Below are 24,016 nucleotides of genomic sequence, written 5' to 3'. Positions count from 1 at the left end.
AGTAATGCGGGTACAGTGGAGTGGAAGTTAGATAGGGAGATGAAGGGAAGAAGAACGAGGACGAAGCTATGGTGGGGATTAAAGTGTTGTTATGGGTATAGGGAAGGAGGGGTCATAATTAGCTAATTTGTTACACAGTTCAGACATTGGCCTCACTAATTGATATGTGCATTAAAGCAGCTGTTTGCATTTGATTGTCAAAATTACCAAGCCAATGGTGCCAACTTGATATATGATTCATACATTTTTCACCTAAAGAACGGTAGGAGTGAGAAATTATTAATTTAAATTAATAATTTCTATTCCATCCTCTACAGCTTTCCAAAGGCCTCTGCTTACATTTAGCATGAACGATATTATTCAGTTACTTGGAAATGACCTACAAGGATTTTCATATCCAAGAGAACAGAAAACAGGGAGTATGTGTGATTTGTGGAATAGGCAGCTGGTCCAGGTAATTGTTATACCATTAGGTTTTACTCCTCTCTCACAGTCTGCTGCTCTTGATTTGGGATGAAGTCTCATCATATTATTCTGTTAATTCTCTTAATATGTGACTGGCTTCTATGACCCCAGGGCCACACCCCCACTTTAAAAAAATCTTTGAACTGCCTGTATAGCCCTTCCTAAAGGTTCATGTCCCTACCAAAATTAGATGGGGGATTTAAAACCCCTCCCCACCCACTCTCTCCTTCCTCCACTATCCCTGTTTAATTTCTGTGCAAATCACTGGGAGGAGTAGCCACCTGGTTGAAACCACATGTATTGAGAGGTATCCAATAAAATGTGTATGAAATATACAGCATATATACATAACCACTGTATGACAAATTATCACTGTCGCTGTAATGGATTGAATCGTAAGTGTCTGCCACCCAGTAATCATGTAGAAACCCATTATATATTATATGGCTGCATTAAAGACATCAGCACACACGGAATAAAAATTTTTAGTGTTCAAACTTTGTGTACATAGCATTTGTGAGGCTCTGAATTTGGTCTCTTATAAAGTCCTTTGTTTCCTGTGTACAAAACTGCTATGCATCTTTGGACTCGTATAGCAATTTATAGCATTTTGCGGTGTAATAAAATGAGCAAAGTCATAAAAAGGCAAAGTCTAACTGGTAACTAGCTGATTAGCTACTGCTTGGAATGACTCAGCATTTCATGAGGACGACCAGTCTATTCATTAATAATACTCATTATTTCAAAACACTTCTGTCTGATAACAATGTGGAATGACTAGTAATGCATTTGGTTTGGATCTGGCCCAGATGAAATCATATTATATATGGATATCACAATTGTTCAGGTTGTTTATAATGTTACTGCAACAGTGGGCAAAAATAATGTAAATAAATATGTGTACATGGACACTCGATCTGAAAATACAAAACAATGGATATTGTGTTGTACATTGGCAACTGTTATATTTAATAACTGTACAGTTGCTAAACTTAGAAAAGCATTATTCACAGAGCTATCACACCCTCTAACAAGCCACTTTCACTAACGGCTATGCTGCATTTTTTTCCAAATTCCATGAATTTTAAGTATTTGAAGGACTCTTGTACCCCTCACTATCATTAGTTGTCTATTTGATAGATATAAATGTCATAAACAACTTCTTCGAACAGCTTAGAAGAATGTTATTCCATTTGGGAGATATCACAGATTTCATGTTCTGTCACACACAAGGCTAAAGACTTGATCAAGTCTAAATATGACATCATCTAGCCAAATGTGCTTCATTTATCTTATGTGTTTCTTCATTGACCAAGTGACGGCTGTGGTCACAGTGTCAACACTGTTAACAATTTACTTTTTGGAGTTACAGATCTTAGTGGCACTATGACATCACAAATTGACGAAATGACAGCTTTTAGACCCAACATTTAAAGGGTGTGAAGACTCACGCAAGGAGAAACGTCTAATGCCGGTAATCTGACCTAGTTTCGAATGAGGTGTAACAAAAATGTTAGTCACATCAATCCCAGAAAATACACACACAGCTTGCTACCGTTGGTAATTAGACACTAGTGTACAGTCAGTACATACAGCTGTGGTCAATACCCACAGCGCAGTGTACAAATGATACAGCGATGGACATCTCAGGTCCAGCTGAAGATAACAAGGTATCACTTTTCATTACTGTCTGCATTTTGTAGCGACAAGAGAAAAACTTCACTAGCAAGCAACGGAAAGTTAACTTTTTCAGAGTGCGGCACGCGGTTTGGGGCGAGTCTTCAATGCCTTTAGTATATATCTCCTAAATGGAACAAGGTTGTTCTTAGCTATATGGGTGAATTGTTCTTCACAAAGATCTCTGTCCTATAAGCTAGAGATGATGGTTGGATTGATGTCTCCTTTTAACCTGCAACATCATCAATAACAGCTTCCTGTACAAGGAAACATTGTCAGCTCCTGCCTGAAATTCTATCTCACAAGCTACAACATCCTCTCCAGGAAGTGTAACAACCTCTTCCTCTATAAGACAAAGAATAAAGTGAAGAACTGAATGAGTAGATTATTCCATAACATGTTCCTTAAATCTTCTTGCCTTGCAACTGTCTTCCAAACTCAACTCATCACATCTCTGCTGCCTGTAAGTTTTCAACATTTTAAAGTTTTGTGACCATCAAAATCCAAACTTTTTCTGCAATTAAATTTCAAAAAATATTCACTTGTCATTGAGTTATTAGATATATGCATCTTTGACAAACAAACTGATTGACTTTTACCGTCATGATTCAACTCTTGACATCAGTTATACTAGTAGCTAAGACTTCTGCCAGTATTTCCACGACAACAACAGGCTCACTTCTTTTACATTTGTCAGTGCAATGTCCTTCTTTGCTGATGCTGGTATGTACTCTGCCAACATGTTCACATTTAAAGTTGACAACCTTGGTAGTCAGTCGTGCAGCTACTTAGTCTATCATGCCATTGTCTGGTTTCTTCTTTCCACATTGCCCACATTTACAATCTGCTCATCACAGAGCTATTAATCAATAACCTATGGGAATAGGTCTTTAAATCAAGACTGCAAGCTCGTTTACTACCCACGGTGAGTACTACACAGAGCTGTTTAATAATGAAATCCCAAAGGGATGTAGATACATCTTAAAGTGGGCTTTAAAATAAAGATTGCAAGATCCCATTCTTGCAGTCTTTCTCTAATGTCTCTTCTCCTCTCTTGCCTTGCCGACGGTCTTTGGCATTTTCCTTGAAGAGCTGTCCTCAAGTTCCTTAGCTTTGTAATAGTGTGGTGCAACCTCCAGCAGCCATTCATTTTCAATATCTATGACCTGCAATAAATATAGACCAAAAACTCTGAAACCTGTTTGTGGTAAACATGATAAAATGAAGCATCCAAAAGAAATGATTTTGTCACACCTTATAGGAGGAGATAGGGACTTCTTTAATTAACACTGAATTAATACTCACAAACTTTTCATCTTTTTATTGAGAATTATGAAACACTATTATTTTGCACTAAGGTCTTTATGACATTAACTTCCTAGGTAAAGCAAAATTACATATTGAATTTGACTTTAATAATTTGTTGTTAAAACATAAAATATTAATTTGAATACTGGACCCATCAAAAGCTAACCTTGGCCTTAACCACTTTCTTTTTTAGATGTAGATAGTTGCAGATTCCACTTTGCATATAAGAATCGGGAAAGAAGTTTCTCATGGCATAATTTTTTAACAATAGCTACCAGCTAGTTGAAAGAGTTTGCTTTGATGTTAGTTCTGATGTAAGGTTGTATCTTTCTTCCCCCCCCCCCCACACCCCTTCTTCCATAAACAAGTTTTTTCCAGTTCATCGGTTCATGATCTCAAAGCCATGCTCACAGGGATAACAATATACACACAAATATAGTTGTTCCTTGTTGTTCCATAGTTGTTCCTTGGGTATGAACATTTACTGATCAAATGGAAGGAATTCTTTTAAATGAACAAATCAGTAGTACTGCTTACTGTTAGACTTTACTTTCATAGGTACTAAAATGACTGGTGTAAATACCTGTCTCATAAATTCCTTTGTGGTGAAGACCAGTTCATGGTATATCAGCCATCTTGGTTGTTCTTCAAAGAGGCTACTGTTGGGATGGACCATCACGGACTGCTGGTGCTTCACAGTCTTGTAAGAGCCTCCCTTGCTGAACTTAGCAGTATGGTAGAAAAATCCAGCAGTTATTGCCTGTCAAACAAAGTCAATGAACATTATTGTACCGAGAGAGTCGAATGGTAAAACTAGTATGCAAATGCAGTGATTTACATGACTTTAGAATACAGTTTACAATTTATACAGTCGGTAGTAAACTTCAGTAAATATCCTGTTTGTCATTTGCTTTGTTCAGTTATGCATACATACCATAGAAACTACCACATACAGTGACCAATGCTGACAAGCAGTAACTTGAAATTTTCTTTCAATATTTCAACAAAACTAACAAGAAGCAATAACTGCTGAACAGAGAGATAGCTTCATAGAAACATTCAATTATAACTGATGACAGTAGGTAAGTTGGGAAGTGTATTTCCACTCTCCCAACTGTTTTGCTGTACACAAATCAAGGGCCAATTTTTCCGTTTTTTCAGAGATAGGTCAAAAAAGTTGTCAGTCTTTGGCAACTTCCAAGTATTCTTGCTCAGATTGATCTTGGTAAATAAGCCTTAATACGTAATTTGGGGCAACTTCTTTACACTCTTCACACAGAATGTCCAGGCAGAGATAGACGTACCTTACGTATTGCGACAGTATCCATATTGCTGCTCTTTAAATCAATTTCCACACGCTCCATTAAACCCACAAGCTGGTCACGGACGTCCCTAGCTCTCTTCATTGAACGATGTTGAATGAAGTTCTCAAAGCACCACTGGTTGGAAAATGCTGTCTCTGCCCACTAAATTACAACATAGAACATTTTTAAGATATTTTGATAAATCGGAATATAAGGTTTTCACAGATGTGATATAAATGTGCTTCTAATGCAAACTTTTAAATGTGAAACGTCACTTGACGTTGCTCCTGTTTGGTAATTTTGAAATTGGTAATTAAACTTAGATACATTTCAAATACATTCCTACTGATTAGATCCCAAGTCTTTCACGCTGATTCGAAGCATACTGACGGGTGAATTCATGAAAACAAACGGTATTTCTCTTGATTATGTATTCAGTGCTGTACTGTACTCGATTGTATCGTATCTTCACAGCTGTACAGGTTTCTAGTTGAGTTTGATGTATATCCACATAATCTAAATACAAATGGTGAATAGTTAAACTACAAGGAGGTGGAGGAGAACTGAAGAAACAGAGCTTTTTACGAGCAATCCCCCTTTGCAAAAAACAAAAGCGAAAGAATACAAAGAATTAATGGAAGGAAGTATTTAAGAGGTATCCAAACCTGGTTGTAGACGTTGAGAAGGGTCAAGTGGTCTCCCCCCGGGGTGAAGAAGTTCATACGAGCATTGTCGGCATGGACAACCTTATCCTTTGGCCGATAAAAGATTGAGTTATTCACAGACAGCATTGCGGTGATGGACAAAATCTCCTCAGAACATTTGTACCTATCGCAGAAATATACAACAATAACAAAAGAAAACAAAAGAGAAGAGTTCTAACTTCAAAAGAAGATGTTTATGTCTTATGGTTTCAAAACTAGAATTGGGCATTTTTACTGCATAGTAGCAAATAAGACTTCAGTTCCACAATAACAGGCTACTTTAAACAATGATGACCAAGAAACAGTTCCACAAAATACATTTTTTCTTCATTTAATTTGTAATAGATCACCATTGCATGTCACATTGAAAGTAAAATCCGCATATAATGAAAATGGCTTACTTTTCTGAAGCCAGGATCATCTTGGACATCATCGGCTCCACGGGAAACTCTGCCATCCGTCTCCCCATTTTCGTGAGTTCACCTTTGTGGTTTAGTGCCCCCAGTGCATAGAGCTGTTCCAGGGCCAGGACGAGGGTCTCGTGAGGAGGTGGATCCATGAAGTCAAAGTGGATGAGGTCATTGATACCGAGACTTTTCAAAAGTAACACAACGTTACCGAGGTTTGTTCTTTGTATCTGGAAGCAAAGCAAAATATTTGAACACCAATACTGAAACTGACCAGTTATGCAACAGGAATGTCTACATAACAATTATAACAACTATTTGAAACAATTGTTGTATATATCTACTTTGAATCAAGCTAATAGAAACTGCAAATTTATATCATTAGAACTTATGAATACTGTTGCCATAACTGGCATGATACTAGGTGGCAGTCTTACTTCTTGAAAATTTGCAGTGTGACTTGACCAACATTAAATTTGGAACTTTGGGTGAAAGGGGTCATTTCTTTGGAGGACAATAGCTGTTTGATCCACTGCACTCATCACTTTGTCAGTGGATTCAAGCATTGGCAATGAGATCCAGTTGGGTCTCAGGAAAATTATGTCATTTGCCACTCCCCCCCCCCCCCCCCCTCCGTTTATTCTTTTAGAAAACTTCATTTTTAGTAAATTATGAAAATGAGAATTCATTATTCTTCATCCCATCCTTCATTATCAGGTCTGGATGTAAGAACATTTTACATCACTACGGTTAAATAACGTTTAACTCTTTACATAGCATTCATATGATGACAGGTTGAATGACACAGTTTTAAATCTTTTATGAAAAAAAATTAAAAATATTGTCGATTAAAATAATAATATGCAATGAAACATTTACCAGATTGACTACTAGAGCTTTAAAAGACATATTCTTCCTTCACTCTCTACATTTGCCAAGAAATGAAAAATATATCCGTCCATATCCTTACCTCTGGAATGGAATTTTCTTCTAATTCATTCTTGAAAGCCCAAGCTGTGTACAGTCTGAAGCACTTACCCGCCGACACTCTGCCAGCACGACCGGCTCGCTGATTCGCCGAAGCCTGACGAGGATGGAAAAATGACAATATCATCTCGGCTAAAACTTCCACAGCCCTTTTAATAAATTGATGGCATCTTCATTGATTTATTTAAAGTACTTCTTCACCACTCAGTCTTTATTTTGGTAAAAAGCTTGTCTGAGAAACATTCAAAGATCTTATTCAAGTCATAACATGACTTCAAAGGCGAAGGTTCAAAGGTGTAAAAGTCATTTGCAAATCCAAAGGGGGAAACACTCAATGAGGCAATACCGTCATGTAGTGAAGTATATGTAACAATCATTGAACAATCTTTACAGTACACTGATAGGTGAAAAAAATGTCATTCAATTTCAAAACAAATTGGATGGCAGGATTGATTAGTCAGAGCAAATTTAAGTGATTTCATTTCCATCAGGCTGTCCTCATATGTGCCAACCAAAATAGGGCTACAGTCATTTGACTTTGTAGCTAAACATGCTAGATTTCACGATAATGGTCACTCATGTTGTTCACATTTCAGTGAGTCTTTCACTGCCAATCTCTAAGTATTACCTATAACTGAAACATTTAATAGTCTGGTTTTAATCCTCTTTAAATTTATCTCGGGAAAACTAGAAGATGGTAAGAACAATCTGGAAATTTTGGTCTACTGCCGATCATGAATTGGGGTATTCTTACTCCTGCATGATTAATTAGTTTGCATACTTTAGGGAATAAAAGACACATTTTGTCCACTAGCCATAGAGTATGTTGCATCACAGAGTGGAAGACACATACCTTTGATATCGGCGTGACGACCAAGGACTCCATTCCCGTCCTCGCATTGTAACTCTTCTGTTTACAAAATCCAGGGTCGATGACGTAGACGATTCCGTCTATCGTCAAGGAAGTCTCTGCAATGTTGGTCGCCAGGACGACCTTTCTAGCACCGGGAGGAGTCGGCTCAAATATTTTAGCTTGAAGATCAGAGGGCAGTGTAGAGTATATTGGGAGGACGATTAATTCTTTGATGCTACTTCCGAGTTTTCTCGCTCTCTCCTAGTAGATAACCAGATGAAAAGAAATCTTTTGTTTTAAATATAAATTACAGGCAGAAATTTCTACAAATTAATAGATGCAATAAATTACAGACGTCAGTGATGAGATTAAGTGATTTCTAATATCTCGTACATGACGATTCATTTAGAATTTTTTTACTATGCAATTTGTTAGTGATATTATTTTCCTCACTGGATAAATGATTTGTACATTATAAAGGTAAATAACAAACTTTTCGAGCTTTGTTAGTGACACACTTTCCTCACTAGATAAATGATTTGTACATTATAAAGGTAAATAACAAACTTTTCGAGCTTTGTTAGTGACACACTTTCCTCACTAGATAAATGATTTGTACATTATAAAGGTAAATAACAAACTTTTCGGGCTTTGTTAGTGACACACTTTCCTCACTAGATAAATGATTTGTACATTATAAAGGTAAATAACAAACTTTTCGGGCTTTGTTAGTGACACACTTTCCTCACTAGATAAATGATTTGTACATTATAAAGGTAAATAACAAACTTTTTCAGGTCAATCGCCATAATGACATCCCTATCTCTGCTGTTGCCAGGTGCATTCATAACATTTAACTAAGTTTGAAAACAATTTCTATCTCCAGGAAACAAAATGCAACTAGGATGTGGTTTTGAACTAAAAAAAAAAAAACAGGAAATTGCCAGCAATGATTACGTACATGAAGGTTTAATGGTGACAAAGTGCTACTAACCTGTAATATTTCAAGGCATGTTTCAATCTCTTCCTGTCCTGTAAGGAAGACCAGAACATCTCCTTTAGGCTGGGTGAGATGAATCTGAAGAACTGATACCACACAGGCGTCTAAGTAGTCTGCCTCTGGGGCCTGGAGCAGACGATAAGAGGGAAGATAGAGATAGATCACAACGAGATGCGTCATAACGACCAGAGACAGGGAATCTGGTAGCAGTTTACTCAAGGACACAGACACTACAAGACATGGATCTACATACCTCCTCATCCCCCCCCCCTCCCCCAACAAAAAAAACAAAACAAGTAAAGGTGTAAACAAAATCCTGGAGATTGGTGCCCAAAACCAGGATTTTGGATAAACCATGTAAGTGAAGTTAAGTAAAGCTTGTCATTTATGCACATCATATACAGCATAAGCATATATCTACAATGTAAATCTACTTAACTTTGCTTCACTGGTTCTAAGATTTGTATTACGCATATATAATGTATAGTAGTATTATCAATATTATTTCTACAGTTTATTATATAGTATAATATTGTATGATAGTAGTTTCATAGTACAGTAGTATATTATTATATTATAAATGATAGTATATTACTATATTATAAATGATAGTTTATATAGAATAGTATTGTATGATAGTACTTTAATAGTACAGAAGTATATTATTCGAGAATAGTTATTGTAAATCATAGTATAATAGTCTAGTATGATAGCAGTACAAATAGAATAATAATATCGTATTATAGAATAGCATATCATAATATAATAGTATAAAAGCATTGTATAAAATGATAGTTGCTTAATAGTATAGTACTACATAGCACTGTGGAATAGTAGATTACAATAACATAGTAGTGTTAATGGTATAGTATTGTAGTGTAGTATATTATAATATAACAGTATAGTATTGTAAGATACTAGTTAAATAGCATAGTAGTATTGTAGTTTATAATACTAATGTAGCAGGTTTGGTAAATGTACAAAAAATGAACAAGAAAGTGCAAACCGCTGCTTTTAATGGTATTTGACACACCACAAATCAGTAAAAAATAAAGGGGAAAAAACATGTAATCCTTTGTGCATAAAATGATGTATTCTTTAAATATTGGTGTTCGTTTCATAGTAACTGATTCATACTGCCACAACCATGTACTTCTCATCTTGTCCGAATTACTTGATGTTATTTGCTATTGAGTTCACTGAAGAGGAAACTGACAAGTTCACTTACTTTTGTGTAAAAGATATCTACAGGGTATCTCCTGCCTGGTATCCTGAAGATTGGTGCATCATCAAAAAACTGTCAAAAAGAAGACAACTAATTTAAAAAGGAGAATCTTATCTTGGAAGATCATTTCCTAATCTTGTAGACAAGACTCGAACCACACACTGATGAAATTTTAATGCGTCAGTACTCAGTAGCAACTTACTGATAAGTAGATAAACTTCATTGCCTAGCAGTACTCTGGGTTAAACCTGACCCACCCATCCTATCCCCCTTCTCAACCATCTCTTCACTGAGCCCACAATGGCTGATACAAACTATGGCCGTGTGGCACCATGCGAGGACAAACAGCAAACAACGGTGTGTTGAGAAAATGAGAGCAGCTTTGATGTCTGACAAACACACATCAGTGTAATGTTGTAACTTATCAAAACTTGTGCCAAGAACAGTGTCTTTAAGTATTATTGCCTGATTATGACAATGAGGTGTGATTACATACACAAGATATGAATTCTGTCATTTATGTAAAGCTACTGGTCATATTCCATTATTTAAACTTAGATTAACCTATATATATCATTTTTCCCAAAAAAATTCTGTAGTAATACTCAATACCGATGTTATGAGGTTGCTTGATGTCATCCGAAATAGAGAACTTGGAGGGTAAAATGCCATACGGCTGAGCAATAATAGTTACTTCTCAAGCTTTATATGTCACACATGGTAAGCTTGGTCTGCCTACTGTACATCAACTATGAAAATATAGCAGGCCTAGCTAAATGCTACTGATTGTTTTACAGAGTGACAGGTAATAAGGTTTGTTACATCTCCCAGTGATACAACAGCCTACACAGTATATCTCAAAGAACAGAATAGGAGACATTTCAAATGCACCTAGCAGCTCTTAAGCATTGTACTAGACAAGGATTACAAAGTTTGGATACCTCTGAAAATTTATCTGAATCCAGTGTAGCACTTGAAATGAGGAGTTTGAGGTCTGGTCGGAACCTTGCGATGTCTTTCACAAGTCCAAAGAGGACGTCCGTGTGAAGTGTCCTCTCGTGAGCCTCATCAACGATTAGAGCTCTACGGATATCGAAACAGGGAGGGAAAATTACAGCAGCAATGACAGATAGCATCGCGCATCCTCATTAATATTTTTCCAGAATATTGAAAAGAAAATTCATAAAGGTATTTCTACTAGTAAATATATGTAATGTAGATAAAGATTTCTTCAGTGTAGTTCTCCATGAATAGAATGAAGCCAGCCAATTTTATCCAATAGGTTTAGATGCTGTTTCAGAGAGCAAAGTTAACTACTGATATTTTTAGCAAAGAGTACCATCTTGCTAGACTGAAACTGTCTTTATACAATAAGCAACAACAACCTTATTATACATGCTTGAAACATCCATATGAAATTTGTCTATTTAAACTTGACAGAATTATTTGACCGCACTTACAAAGATGAGTTGGTAAAGATAGAGTTGGTAGAATGATGACAATGAGGAAAGTGAAATGAGGCAGGTGATTGTTGGTTGGGTAGTGGGTAAGGTGGGTGGGGTGGTGGGTGGGTGGGGTGGTGTAATGGAAAGCTTACGTATATCCAGCCAGATCTGGTTCAGACAGGAATTCCCTGAGTAACATTCCATCAGTCATGTATTTGATAACTGTTCTATCTGATGTGCAGTCTTCAAACCTGATACTGTAGCCAACCTGTACAATGAAATAAATAATAAATCAAAACATCAATTCTAACACTCCAATTAATGAATATCTCAATAGTAGTAATATCTCTAATAGTAGTTTACCACAATTAAAAAAAAAAAATTATGAACACCTGTACATGTACAGAACAATAAACATAAAGTACAGCATAAATCCTAAAAAAATAGCTTATTCAATATTTTTACAGATTACAAGGAAGATCATAGATCCCACATAAAAGGAAGAAACAATATCTAAGGTTTAAATTAGTAAATTTATTAATATCATAAAATATATGAAAAACATATTTAAAACAAAGTAAACCCTTTATAAAGTAACAGCTCGTACAGTGGATCCAGACATTAGATTCCAACAACAACAACAAAACCAACAGTATCATCAATGACAACAATAAGTTAATAACAATAACAAAACCATCAAAGACAAAACCAAGAACAGCAAAATTGAAACAAAGGCAAAGCAAAAAGAAAGGCACAAAACACAAGACAGACTCTCAACAAACAATATAGTTTAAAAGTCCTTAAAATTCAGACTACTATAAATGAAAATATACCTCGTTGCCTAATTTGACTCCGATCTCCTCGGCTACTCTTGCAGCTACGCTCATGGCTGCTACTCTCCTAGGTTGGGTGACTCCAATTTTCATCTTGTCTTTCGTGAATCCCTGCAAAGATAAGAAATGCCATATTTTCATCAGTGTATTGTTTAAACACAGCAACTTGTTTGGTTAAAATAGCTGGTTGCATAGCATGCTGTAACATACCTCATTTTCCACCAGATTATCATTATAATTATTATTTTTATTATTATTAACTGAGTGGTGCAGGTGGTTGGTAATTCACTTTTACAGTTAATGAAATAAAACATCTATCCCATATATGTATGAAGAGCAAGGATCTTGCATTTAGGTGTCATAATGAATTTTATTTTAAAAAGCAACTTTTCTCCAGGTTTTAAATGTCTATCGAGACATAACTGCAATAACAATCCAAATAACACATTTTTTGCTGAATCTGTTGATGACAAATTCAGAGATGCAAGAGTAAGGACCAAAAGTCTCTCCAAATTTTCCTGGTAATCACCATTTTTATATGCAAATTACGAGCAAGCCATGTCGAATGCCTCCAGTAAAACACGGTGGAAAAGTTTTCGTCAGTTGATCAATCGAAGCCAAACTTTACATAAAATCAAACACAGAGTATGAAAACTTTCAAGCTGAAGGGTTTCAGGTTGAGAGGTTAGCATAAAACTTGCTTATAGAGTTGAATATCATAAAACTTCACTCAATATCTCACTTGAATGTTTTTCAAATGCCAAAGTTTGGTTGTCGAAGAGGAGGGAAGTGTGATTATTCGGTGCAGTCAATCGTTATGGATAAAGGTACAATTTTTTTTTTCACGACTTACTGCTTCGTGCAGATATTGCGGTATCTGGGTTGTCTTTCCAGAGCCGGTTTCCCCTTCGATGATGAGGACCTGATGTTCCTTGATGGCCTGCAGTAAGTCCTCCCTAAATGGATAAATTGGTAAACTCTTCCTAACTTCCTTAATACTCATCTTCTTCTTCTCTGCTTCCGAGACCTGCTTCTCTTCTGGTTTCTGTCACGGAAAAAATTTCATCCCGCGTTTCTATTACTAAAATGGTTTACATTTTGAGGGTATTTTTAATAATGCATCTGGCAACCATAGAGTGGGTGATATCACCTGTACAACTGAGTGGAAAATAAACTTGTAACTTATTAAATATTGAGCAAATTATTTATCCACAGAGGAGAAAAAAACAGTGTTTTATTTTTTTTTTAAAACAGTTTTACTTTGATGAAGTCTTTGATGCAGAATGCATCAACAGCAAACATTCCAACTTAGGGTTTCACATTTCAAGTAAAATTTTACCAAAATGAAACTAAACGAGAGCACTTTTACTCATGACTGAAGGAATAAACATTTTTCAAAAGTTTGAATTTGTTCATTTTATGATATGCCCCTGATGTCTAATGAGGAACCAGCTGGAATTGTTTCCCTGTTTTTGGTTGTTGAGAATTCGCAGTTCTCATACTTACATCTCCATCGCTACCAGGCATCTTAAGGGTGCTCACAAATTCTATCTCATCTAACTCGTCTACAACCAGCTGGTATTCTTTTTCCTGCAAAATTCAAAAGTGACGTCAAAGATTAAACACAAGAAGTTTCACGTCACAAAATAAGAACATGAGCTTCGGGAATGTCTTAACATGATTGACACTTATTCCAATAGTTCATTGAGTATCTTTCATATGGTATATGAGGTACATGAGGAAAGAATGATTCCACAAAAATTCAGTAACGATAAATGTTTTCTTTGATTGCCAACTAGACCCCAACATCCTATTAATACAAAGTGAACTATGAACCAATATATTTTCTAGAATACCAGAGAAATTTTGGCAAATGCCTGGTTTAATTCACATTGAGTGTAGTGTATATTAGCTTGAAAATACATACTTAAGCCAAGAGATGCCCCCATCTCAACCTATCCCCTATTTCAGGTTGAGGGAATTGCATAAGACTTAAGCTTACGACTGGCTGATTACGAGAAACTTTACTCATTATCCCTCGGTTCATATGGTTCCCTTTTAACGTTGGCAACATGACAACATGAGCTGGTCGGCCAACCAAGGTAGGGTTTGCAATTGGAAGATTTACATAACTGGATTTACATTTATAACACATTGCACATCAGAACCCTGATTCCCACACTGTTTCCTTGGCAACCCATCTTGTGTCTAACCTAGGCTGACCCATAGATTTTTAATGCCTATAAAATCCTGCAGTAGATTGATGATTAAACTGCAGATTGACTGATTTTATTGCAATCGATTGCACGTTGGCTGAAACTTTGTTAACTGCATACAAACACATCATCAATCAAAACAAATCATTGCCTGACAGGGAGAATGTTTGAAATAAAATTCCATCCAAAAGCATTGTTTACCGATCATTTCTTTCTTTTACGCTATTCCGTTCACCACTCATTCAATATATACTCCCTGAGTAATCATGATTAAACAGTACATTGACTGATTTGAATCCAATCGATTGCACATTGTATGATAATTTGTAAACAACAGCAAGCACACACACATCAATCAAAACAAATCACTGCCCGATGTTGTTTCATAGATGGGTTTTTTTTTCTTTTCCTTTATCCTGTTCACCACTCATCCAATATAAACTCCCTGACAAATGATGATTTAAGAGCACATTGACTGACTTGAATGCAATCGATTGCACATTGGCTGATAATTTGTAAACAACAGCATGCACACACACATCAATCAAAACAAATGATTGCCTGACATTGTTTTATCGATCGTTTTTTTCTTATCCTGTTCACCACTCATCCAATATATACTCCCTGAGTAATGATAATTAAAGAGCACATCGACTGATTTGAATGCAATCGATTGCACATTGGCTGAAAGTTTGTTAAAAACAGCATACACACACACATCAATCAAAATAAACCATTGCCTGACATTGTTTTATCGATCGTTTTTTCTTTTCCACTATCCTGTTCACCACTCATCCACTATATATACTCCTTGAGAAATGATGATTAAACAGTACAGTGACTTATGTAATTGCACAATGATTGCATATTGACTGAAAGTTTGTAAACAACAGCATACATATTTCTCAAAACATTTGGAAACTAAGCACTGTGTGGCAGGGATTCCTCCCTTGCTTACTATCAGACTTTCATTGGAAATATTGTTTACTGATCAATTTTTCTTTTGTGAATTTCTGCTACCCACTGCAAATGCATGGGCAACCCACTTTGGGATGCCAACCCATTGTGTGGGCTATGTGGTATTGGACAACCTGAAGTATAGGCTTGGTGGTATGAAAAGATCTCTAGCCCCCTCATACCATCAGAGAGCTCTTTCAAACCAGTCCTGATCCATTTATATAATCCACTCTGTTCTTAAACCTCAGGACAACACAGCAATTTTCCCCATAAGTCTGGTGTGGCCAAAGGGCTACATTACTCCACTGTGGGGGGGGGGGAGGCATTGAGAGCAAGCAAACCTTGTGTTTACTCTTGGCATCCCGTGCTCCGAATCTCATGACTCCTTTATTGACATGTTCCTCTTCCCACTGTCTCTGTTCAAAGCCCGGCCTTTGCTCCTCTGCAGTTGGTTCCACATATTTTTCAAGAGGTTTCTGCAAACATAAAAATATATGCAATTTGGTCTAAAGAATCAACTTTTACACAAAAATTTTATCAACGATATGGTTATAACGTTGTACAAAATATTTGGAGAAGTTTTGTGACATAAGCTTATATCTGGGATCAATCCTGCCAGCATCTATCTCTTACCCCCTGTACCACCCTCACCCCACCCTCACCCCAACCCACCCATCAACCAACCCCCTGAAAGATATATGTAGCTCACCTCATCCTCTTCGGGCATATAGTAGCGCCCTTCCTTCATTTTGTCTCCGGCCCGCCTGTGTTGCTTTGCCAGGCCGAGGACAGTCTTCTTGTATTCAATATCCTTCTTCTCTCTCTCTGATAGTCTGGTTTGTAAAAAAAAAAACAACAACAATCAAACATCTCATATCAAATACAATTATTAATCATACTCAAAGTGGCTATAACCAAAATATTGAGTTTATTTCTTGTTCTCTTTTTTATTTGGTTATACATATTGTTTTTTCCATATGAAGATAATTCCCGAATGTACCATATAGTCTGTTTTGTGTATAAAAAGTATTAAAAAAATACACTTTTTAAATATACTCTAGGTGGATATAACCAAAATATTGAGTTTATTTCTATATTGTTATTCCATATGAAGAACTGTAGTCATAAAAGTACCATATGCACTTTGGAAAATTCATTGGAAAAAAGTGAAAATGAAAGAAATAAAACTTTACGTTACTTGTTCAGTCGAGTTTAATGAAATCTTTAATATCAGATTGAATAAGGTTGACAATGACAAAAACATACACAAGTTTGGCAAAAAGGTAAAAAGTCACCCCAAACTATTCCAATGCATTACAAAATGCCGTGCGGGAAATGTATACTTATGATACTAAAGTTAGGTAACTTTTGTAAATTACGGTTACTCAGCCTAAGCTAACTTGACTTGGCTGAACAGTACTGAACATAAAAATACTGGCCAGAATAGAGATGAGAGTTGTCAGTAAACTTCTTCAAACTAACATCAGGAGTTAAACTGCAAGTTTCAACAGGGTACCTGGTACTCCGGACCCTAGTGAATCTAAGAATCAAACAAACTCATGAGACCATTGAACTTCTGTTACATTAACCATGGACATGTATGATGAAGACTTACTCATCTCGAGAGAACAGATACTCATCGTCGGCGATATCGTCCTCCAGCTCCACGATTTTATCGCCCTCTCGCCTCTTCAAGTAATCCCTTCTGGATGACTTCCTCAGATCAGGTATCATTTTCCTTCTGTCCTTCTCGGCTAGTTCCAATCTCTTCTTGGCTTCCTCGAAACTCTGAAGAATGATACAGATACTTTTTCATTTGCAAAAATGACAGAGGTGCAGCAACTTAAAGGATACTATTCTTATGATTTCATAATTTTCACCAAAAAATTACTTGCAGCTTATTCTGTGTACAATAGCTCTCCCTTCAAAGGGGATGCTATGGCTGGTGGTTAACAAAATAGCTTGATGGCAGTTAAGCAATGTGTTCAAAATTTTCTATGCAAATTAAGCTTCCATCAGTCATGTTGTTACGGTGAAGCTTGATACTCAAGCTAAAAAGGCTACAAATGTTTTTGCTAGGGTGGTCACAGTCACTTTTAAAAAAACGGAACAAAAAAATTTGGGGTTTTGTTTATTTTAAACATAAAAAGCATTATCTTGCAAACAATTCCAGCTCCTTAAGATTAAAAACAAGTAAGTGTATTAAACTTTGTCTTGGAACTTTAACCAGAAAAAGAAAAGGGTTGAAGTAAATTTGAAAAAGCAAGAAAATATTGTTTAATACATGTTCCAAACCAGACATCACAGGATGAAGATCGCCATCCTCTTTAGGTTCTGTGATTGATTTACTAGTATAAACCAAACGATAATGACAATAACTTTTCTTCACACTTTGTTCTTTACTTTTTTGTTTCCCTTTTCAGCTTTGTTTTTGGTATTTTCTTTATCTCTGTCTCTCAACCTCTTGGCGAAAGCATCTCTCTCCTTCAGATCCTTCCGCCGATCCTTCTCCTCGTCTTCTGTGTCAGAGGAGGACGAAGACTGGCGAGAGACTCTGCAAATATGATGACATAAACATCAGAATTTTAATACATTTCTGGCCATCCATTACATGCAATTCAAAATAACGGACATCGAACTGTATGAAAAATGAGAGCGGAAAAAAAAAAAGGTTTTCACTGTCAGAAACAACAATTGCAGCTTTTAATGATTTTAAGGCCTCACATGTGAAAAGCTATGGTATGTGTTGCTATGCCAACAGAGATTGACAATGATTTGGATTTTATAATTGATAACCATTAGATACTACTCCATGATGGTAACATTGTCATATGCCACATAATTTGACTACTAAGTTGGTTTTATTATAGGTAATCATTTGAAACCACTATATATGGTAACATACTCACATGTCACAGAACTTGAAACTATGTTGGTTTATGATAGGTAACCATTTGATACCACTACATATGGTAATATAGTCATATGCTACAGTGATTGACAACAATGTTGTTTTAATAATAGGTAACATTTGATAACACTATATATGGTAACATAGTCACATGCCACACAAATTGACAACAGTGATTGTTTTAATAATAGGTAACATTTGATACCTCTATATATGGTAACATTCAAGCTGGAAGTGACAATGAAATTGGGTTTAACTGTAGGTAACCATTCAATAGCACTTTACATGGTACCATGGCAAACAGAAATTGCCAGCCGTTTTAAGCTTAAAACATGAAACTGTTTGATATCATTGTCTATTGTACTGTACTATTCTGCTTAAACATAAAGACATAGTATTGTGTATTTTTATTTTGTTTCACATCAATGGTTTCACATCAATGGTTTGGTTACAATTATGCCATCTTGTCAACCACAATGCTAACTTAATAAACTATAATTATGGTTTAATTATGGTCTCTAGTACACTATCATCACTACTTGTCTCATAAGACTAATAATTACGGTTTACCTTTTGGTCTCAGGTTCACTGTCGTTTCCTTCACTATCATCACTACTACTCTCATCCCGTTTCCTAATATTTCTCTTCTTTGGTCCCTTTTCTTCTTTAATCCTCTCCCTTTTCGTCTGTAAAATATGGATAAATTCATAATTTCAGCCACAGCTTTTTTTGCCCCTGTGATCTATTGTTTTACGCAACTTTGTTAAGTGTCGGTTTTATGATACAAATACAATATATCTGGACCACTTGAATCCAGGAATGTTTACATGTGATTGTATTTGTATGAACACTTTAAGCCCATTCAAAGTTATTTTCAGGGAATTTCAAGACATTTCATGTGATCAGTATGTGTTCTGACTCTCCATTCAAAATTTTCTCCAAGATGTCACAGAAAATTTATGTGAGCCATCACGTGACAAATTTTCAGGATCAGATTGCATAAAGGTATCTACGACCTGACAGAAGAACACATTTTATGAGATGCAGAAAAAAAAGTGTTTCTTTGTAGTAAATTAAAGAGAAAATATGAATAAATTAAATGTTTACGAAATGAAGACCTTATTCATGATTCTTTTGGGTAAAAAATCTGAAAGTAAAGTAAAACATAACATTAATCTCATAAACGTGACAAAAACCCAAAGAATAGACAGAAACTAAAGAGAAAGCAAACATATGATCACCTTGGACTTGGTTTCCATGGCAGCAGGCATATCATCAAAATCATCTAGAAGTTCGTATGACTTGTTTTTCTTTTGTTGTTCAAGAGCAATGCGCTCTTTTTCTCTGTTGATATTTACCTTTTGCGCCTTCCTTGGCATCTGCAAAATATTACAAGAAACTTTTTTTTTTAGATTTATACTTACAGAGCAATGAGAGTATAAAAAAATTAGTCAACTGGTAATCATGAGCATTGCATGCTTTAATCAGAGTGTAACTATGAGCAAAGATTGTGATGATGTCATACTGTATGCTCAATCAAACAGGTTTTAGGACTGTTCAATTTTATTTAAGCCTCTGACCGTTTACTTTTATTTAAGCCTCTGAAGAAGATGCTGCTAGAATCAGAACTTACTTTTACATTCTCTTACACAGGCTCTTTGGTGGATAAGCAAATTGCTAACAGCTTTTTTTGTATTTTACATTTATTTAATTGTAAACAGAGCCAACAGGCAATGGACAAAAAAATAAATAAAACCCATGATCTTCTCACTCATCAACAGCTTATGATGCAGATCCGAGAAACTTTATCATGTATGTATAGTGCTTTACTGTGGATATAATTAATCTTCATAACTGTATGCTGAAAATATGTTCAGTATAATGGAATCGTCCATATGGAAATGGAAGTAGACACAGAGATAGGAAAGACATCTTTGAAAAATATGTCAATTACTGTATTTAAAGCAAGAGAGTGCTGCAAATGACTATGGGAAGAATAAAACTTCCCATCAATAATACTATGAATACGAGACATTTCTTAAGATTTGATTTTTAACCTGATAGATTTTAATAACATTTTAGCATAAAGGTTGCTGACATTCAAACTTTTAAAACTCAGGTGTCATAATGTTTTGTTAAAGTAATGAAGGAGATCATTTAACAGAGCTCTACACAGGCATCAGAGACTTTATACAGTATGATAGACAATTGACAGCAAATTAGGGTAATTAGACGTACCATGTAACATGGAAGGTGCTATATCATTGGATTACCTTTGCATTCATTTTCAGCAAGGTAATGCTTGAGCATAAAATATAGTTAACCAGCTGTCAATTTGTATGAATACTGAAATATCTAAATGTACTGTCAGGAAACACTTTCACATCAAAAGATGCACCACTGGGAAGTGATCCTAATTTTGTTCACCAGATTGTGTACTATTTCTGCTTTATAGATTCGAACATTAACAAACTGCCTTCAGAGGGCAGGTAACCACAGAGAAGTGATTTTATGAAACAACTTTTATTAATTTTTTAAACTTGTAAAAATAATACTTATTAGGAACTTTTAACATTTGCGCAAGGTCTCCACATCCGGATGGTTAGTCTACAATGTGTATCGATGCCTCTATGATTTGAGTGATGTTCTTGGAGTGCATACGTGCGATCTGGTGCGTGATCATACGAGGACAAACAAAATTTGGACCCAACGAAATTGGGACCACTTAGTATATGACTAGCATTCACAAACTTACCTTTCCCCACAGTTCAGTAGCAAAATTGATAACATTCGGAGTCAAATCTAATGTATCTGTTTGCTGTATTTTCTGCAGAAGGTTGTCTGGAGTAGATGACTTTTGGGCCAGACTGATCAGAAATTCTGAGATGTACCTATCACTCATCCCCATGACATCATGTAGCTGGTCCTGGACCCACAATTCTACTTCTCGCGAAACCATGATGCTTGATTTCAGGCAATGAAAACTGGAATCTGAGAATAGAGAGATAAAGAGACCAGATAGCTAGAAGTTACATGGTACAAATTATGTAACCAATTACTGAGATGCACAACATAACACATGTAGGCCCAGGCTAATTTGTGTTTGACAGACTACAGTATGACTAAGCCTAGAGTAAAGACAAAAATATATAGAAGATGTATTCCTTTATTGGAAATTAAACTTTCGTGAGATCTTTCATGTGAATCGTTAACTTCGATTTGGTTTTTATGACAATGGTACTAAGAAGAAAGAAAGCGCTTTTCTGTCTTTTTTTTAAAATTATTTATTTGTTATAGACAATCGTATCACATAGGCCTAATTTTTGTACCCATTTCGCGAAAAAGCGTTTGCCTTGTGTTTATGGTTTTACGTTTTTCGCTAAAAATAATAAATGAAAGAAAAATTGATACTTAAGTTTGACATCTAATGTTCCTTGAGCTACCAAGTTTGTATTGTAATTAAAGTTAATTTCAAATTCGTACGACAAATCTGAAAGTCTTACGAAGTACTGTTACCTGCGAAGTGCGATACCGATGCGTCGCAGAGACGTCGTATATGGTGATGAATTGCGGCGTGAGTTTGAATGACTTCAAATCGATCTAAGGCATGTTAGAAACTCCGCGCATTTGTAAACAAAACAGCTGAATCTAACGAAACAGGATCTGGTTGGTACTGGAACTTGGAAGTCAAATCAATCATCAAAGCGGCAAAATGTTTCAACAACAGGGCGCTGCGTTGCAGAGCTACAACAATGAACTGATAAAATGTAAGGGATCTTCCTGAACTGGTTTTGATTATATTTGAAAGACCTAGGCCTAGGCTAGTTTGAATTTCACTTGTTCATGTCAAACGGACTTTTTCAGATAAGCCTAGTCTCACTAAGGCCTAAACTGTTTGGCCTAAGTTACCACAGGCGCTCCCAAAGTATTTATTCATAGTAGCAACTGTTCGGCCAGCAGCCGACGGAATAAGAGAACAGAGTCCTGCACCATCCATACGGCAGCCAGTTAAGTAAAGGAATGTTTCAAGTTATGCCCCCTTAAGTCGGATGTATAAGAAGTAGACCTAACATAGGGCTGCCTTATTATTCGTCCAGCTTAGTTACAGGCAATTAACATCCAGACTAGTAGTAGTAACGTAGGCCTATGCCTTGTGTGGGAATGCATTTGATCCTGATAAACATAAACATAGCTTTAACTACCTGTGTATTGGCGATACAATTAACATAAATGAAATCACAAACCCATATAGCCCATCTCACTGTACAGAAACCTCTGTGCCTATTTATGTTTTATGTTCACAATTTTCGGCAAGGGTAGGGTGATACTGCCTTGACACTTACGTGATTGTCCTAAAAGTACTTTAAATCCAATGAAAGAGATACCTGCTTCTAATTTGTCCAGTTGTATATCTTAAGGTCTTCTAACCTTTAATTAGATATAATCAGATGTTATTGCCTTGCTGTAGCATTGCTCATCTGTTTTCAGTAAATTTCATGAAAGTTTATATCACATTGTTTATTCATTGGTATATCCTGACAGGCATTGATGAACTTTGTGCAAAGAGAGATGATCTACAGAAGCAGATCAAAGATGAAGATGAAGAAAAGAACAAGATTCAGAATGATATCCAAATATTGACCGAGAAGCTAGCTAAGATCAATGAGAGCTTAGCAAAGAAGATAGCAACAAGAAATGATTATGACAAAACGATATCAGAGACTGAGGCTGCATATGTTAAGGTAACTTTCAGTATATGTAGTCACTCACCTTATTGTTTGAACAAGCTTCTTAGCAAGAAGTTGGTTATAAGCAAGTCCCAATGAACAAACTCATTATATCACTATCAAATTTGCTATATGTATTATTTTCAGCTGCCAATGGTTCAAGACATTTTAACTTTGCATTTTAAAATCTGATAGGGAGTGGTACTAAGAACCTTAATTCTATAGTGCCTTTAATTGTCCATAGTTTTAAATATCTTCACCTTGTTGATCTGAGAGAAATATTTTTTAAGTTTTGTGTATTTAGCTACATTAAAAAACTCTGATTTGAATGGTGTTTACTTCATTCTTCTATCTACGCTATAGAAACATCAGTATATCTATCATATGTCGAACGGTTCCCGTGTGAAGATCGTGCTATTATACAATGGTCATGCTCTCTAAATTTTTATTTATATAAATGATTAAAGACATATTTCTGTAAGGAATTATGTGTAAATGTCATAAATGAAGAGAAATTAACTTGCATCTTGCATTTTGTGTGTTTTAGCTTGGCGAATAAAGATTGTATTTATATTGTCTTTATCTTTCTTTTTTTCTTCAGATAATTGATAGCTCACATACCTTGCTCAACACTCTACATAAAGAAGCCAGTGTATTAAAGGACAAAGGAGTTCCAGGATTTAGCAATGTACAAACATCTTGATAAAGCGTCATTTGTATTACAATCATCATTTTTTGACATTCCCAAGTTTCCCAAGTTGGTCGTTGATGACTAAAAGCCATAACTTATTAAAATGAAATGCCTTGGGGAATTGTGCCTTCTCATGGGTTGACTATTTTAATCAGCCGATCGTTTGCATCAGATTTGAAAACACAGATCCACTTTAAATCACTGCTGTTTGTGTCTTTATGTGACTAGGGATTGCTAAGCAGATACATGTCATATTAGGGTTATTTCTTGTACTATACAGTACATTGATTTTGTATTGGAGTGGGG

The 24,016-nt window shown here is 35.8% G+C and overlaps 2 protein-coding genes across 2 annotated transcripts; one reads left to right on the top strand and one right to left on the bottom strand.

The window, feature by feature from the left end:
• Window positions 1-746: 746 nt before the first annotated feature.
• On the bottom strand, window positions 747-21,932 carry LOC139964294 (pre-mRNA-splicing factor ATP-dependent RNA helicase DHX16-like). Its single transcript, XM_071965783.1, has 22 exons — window positions 21,809-21,932; window positions 21,048-21,283; window positions 19,534-19,671; window positions 18,863-18,978; window positions 17,785-17,935; window positions 16,997-17,169; window positions 16,091-16,214; window positions 15,723-15,857; window positions 13,715-13,798; window positions 13,062-13,253; window positions 12,209-12,319; window positions 11,528-11,643; window positions 10,872-11,013; window positions 9,934-10,002; window positions 8,700-8,831; window positions 7,706-7,966; window positions 6,836-6,949; window positions 5,860-6,095; window positions 5,420-5,582; window positions 4,755-4,916; window positions 4,034-4,210; window positions 747-3,308 (listed from the first exon to the last, which is right to left on the bottom strand). The coding sequence occupies exons 2-22, from the start codon at window positions 21,249-21,251 to the stop codon at window positions 3,177-3,179; spliced, it is 3,132 nt and encodes a 1,043-aa protein (XP_071821884.1). The 5' UTR covers window positions 21,252-21,283; window positions 21,809-21,932; the 3' UTR covers window positions 747-3,176.
• LOC139964297 (microtubule nucleation factor SSNA1-like) lies at window positions 21,901-23,959 on the top strand. The gene is made up of 3 exons (XM_071965789.1): window positions 21,901-22,059; window positions 22,835-23,034; window positions 23,621-23,959. The coding sequence occupies exons 1-3, from the start codon at window positions 22,005-22,007 to the stop codon at window positions 23,720-23,722; spliced, it is 357 nt and encodes a 118-aa protein (XP_071821890.1). The 5' UTR covers window positions 21,901-22,004; the 3' UTR covers window positions 23,723-23,959.
• Window positions 23,960-24,016: the final 57 nt, after the last annotated feature.

The sequence above is a fragment of the Apostichopus japonicus genome, chromosome 22, assembly GCF_037975245.1.
Source record: "Apostichopus japonicus isolate 1M-3 chromosome 22, ASM3797524v1, whole genome shotgun sequence".
Lineage (NCBI taxonomy): Eukaryota > Metazoa > Echinodermata > Holothuroidea > Aspidochirotida > Stichopodidae > Apostichopus > Apostichopus japonicus.
This window is presented reverse-complemented; position numbering and strand designations above follow the sequence as displayed.

What these genes read in the sequence shown, in the direction of transcription:
- LOC139964297 (XM_071965789.1), top strand. Translation starts at nt 22,005, where the DNA reads ATGTTTCAACAACAGGGCGCTGCGTTGCAGAGCTACAACAATGAACTG. An exon ending in CAACAATGAACTGATAAAAT is followed by an intron (nt 22,060 to 22,834) that starts GTAAGGGATCTT and finishes ATATCCTGACAG; the next exon opens with GCATTGATGAACTTTGTGCA. An exon ending in CTGAGGCTGCATATGTTAAG is followed by an intron (nt 23,035 to 23,620) that starts GTAACTTTCAGT and finishes TTTTTTCTTCAG; the next exon opens with ATAATTGATAGCTCACATAC.
- LOC139964294 (XM_071965783.1), bottom strand. Translation starts at nt 21,251, where the DNA reads ATGGTTTCGCGAGAAGTAGAATTGTGGGTCCAGGACCAGCTACATGAT. An exon ending in ATATGCCCGAAGAGGATGAG is followed by an intron (nt 15,858 to 16,090) that starts GTGAGCTACATA and finishes TTATGTTTGCAG; the next exon opens with AAACCTCTTGAAAAATATGT. An exon ending in CAAAGGAATTTATGAGACAG is followed by an intron (nt 3,309 to 4,033) that starts GTATTTACACCA and finishes TATTTATTGCAG; the next exon opens with GTCATAGATATTGAAAATGA.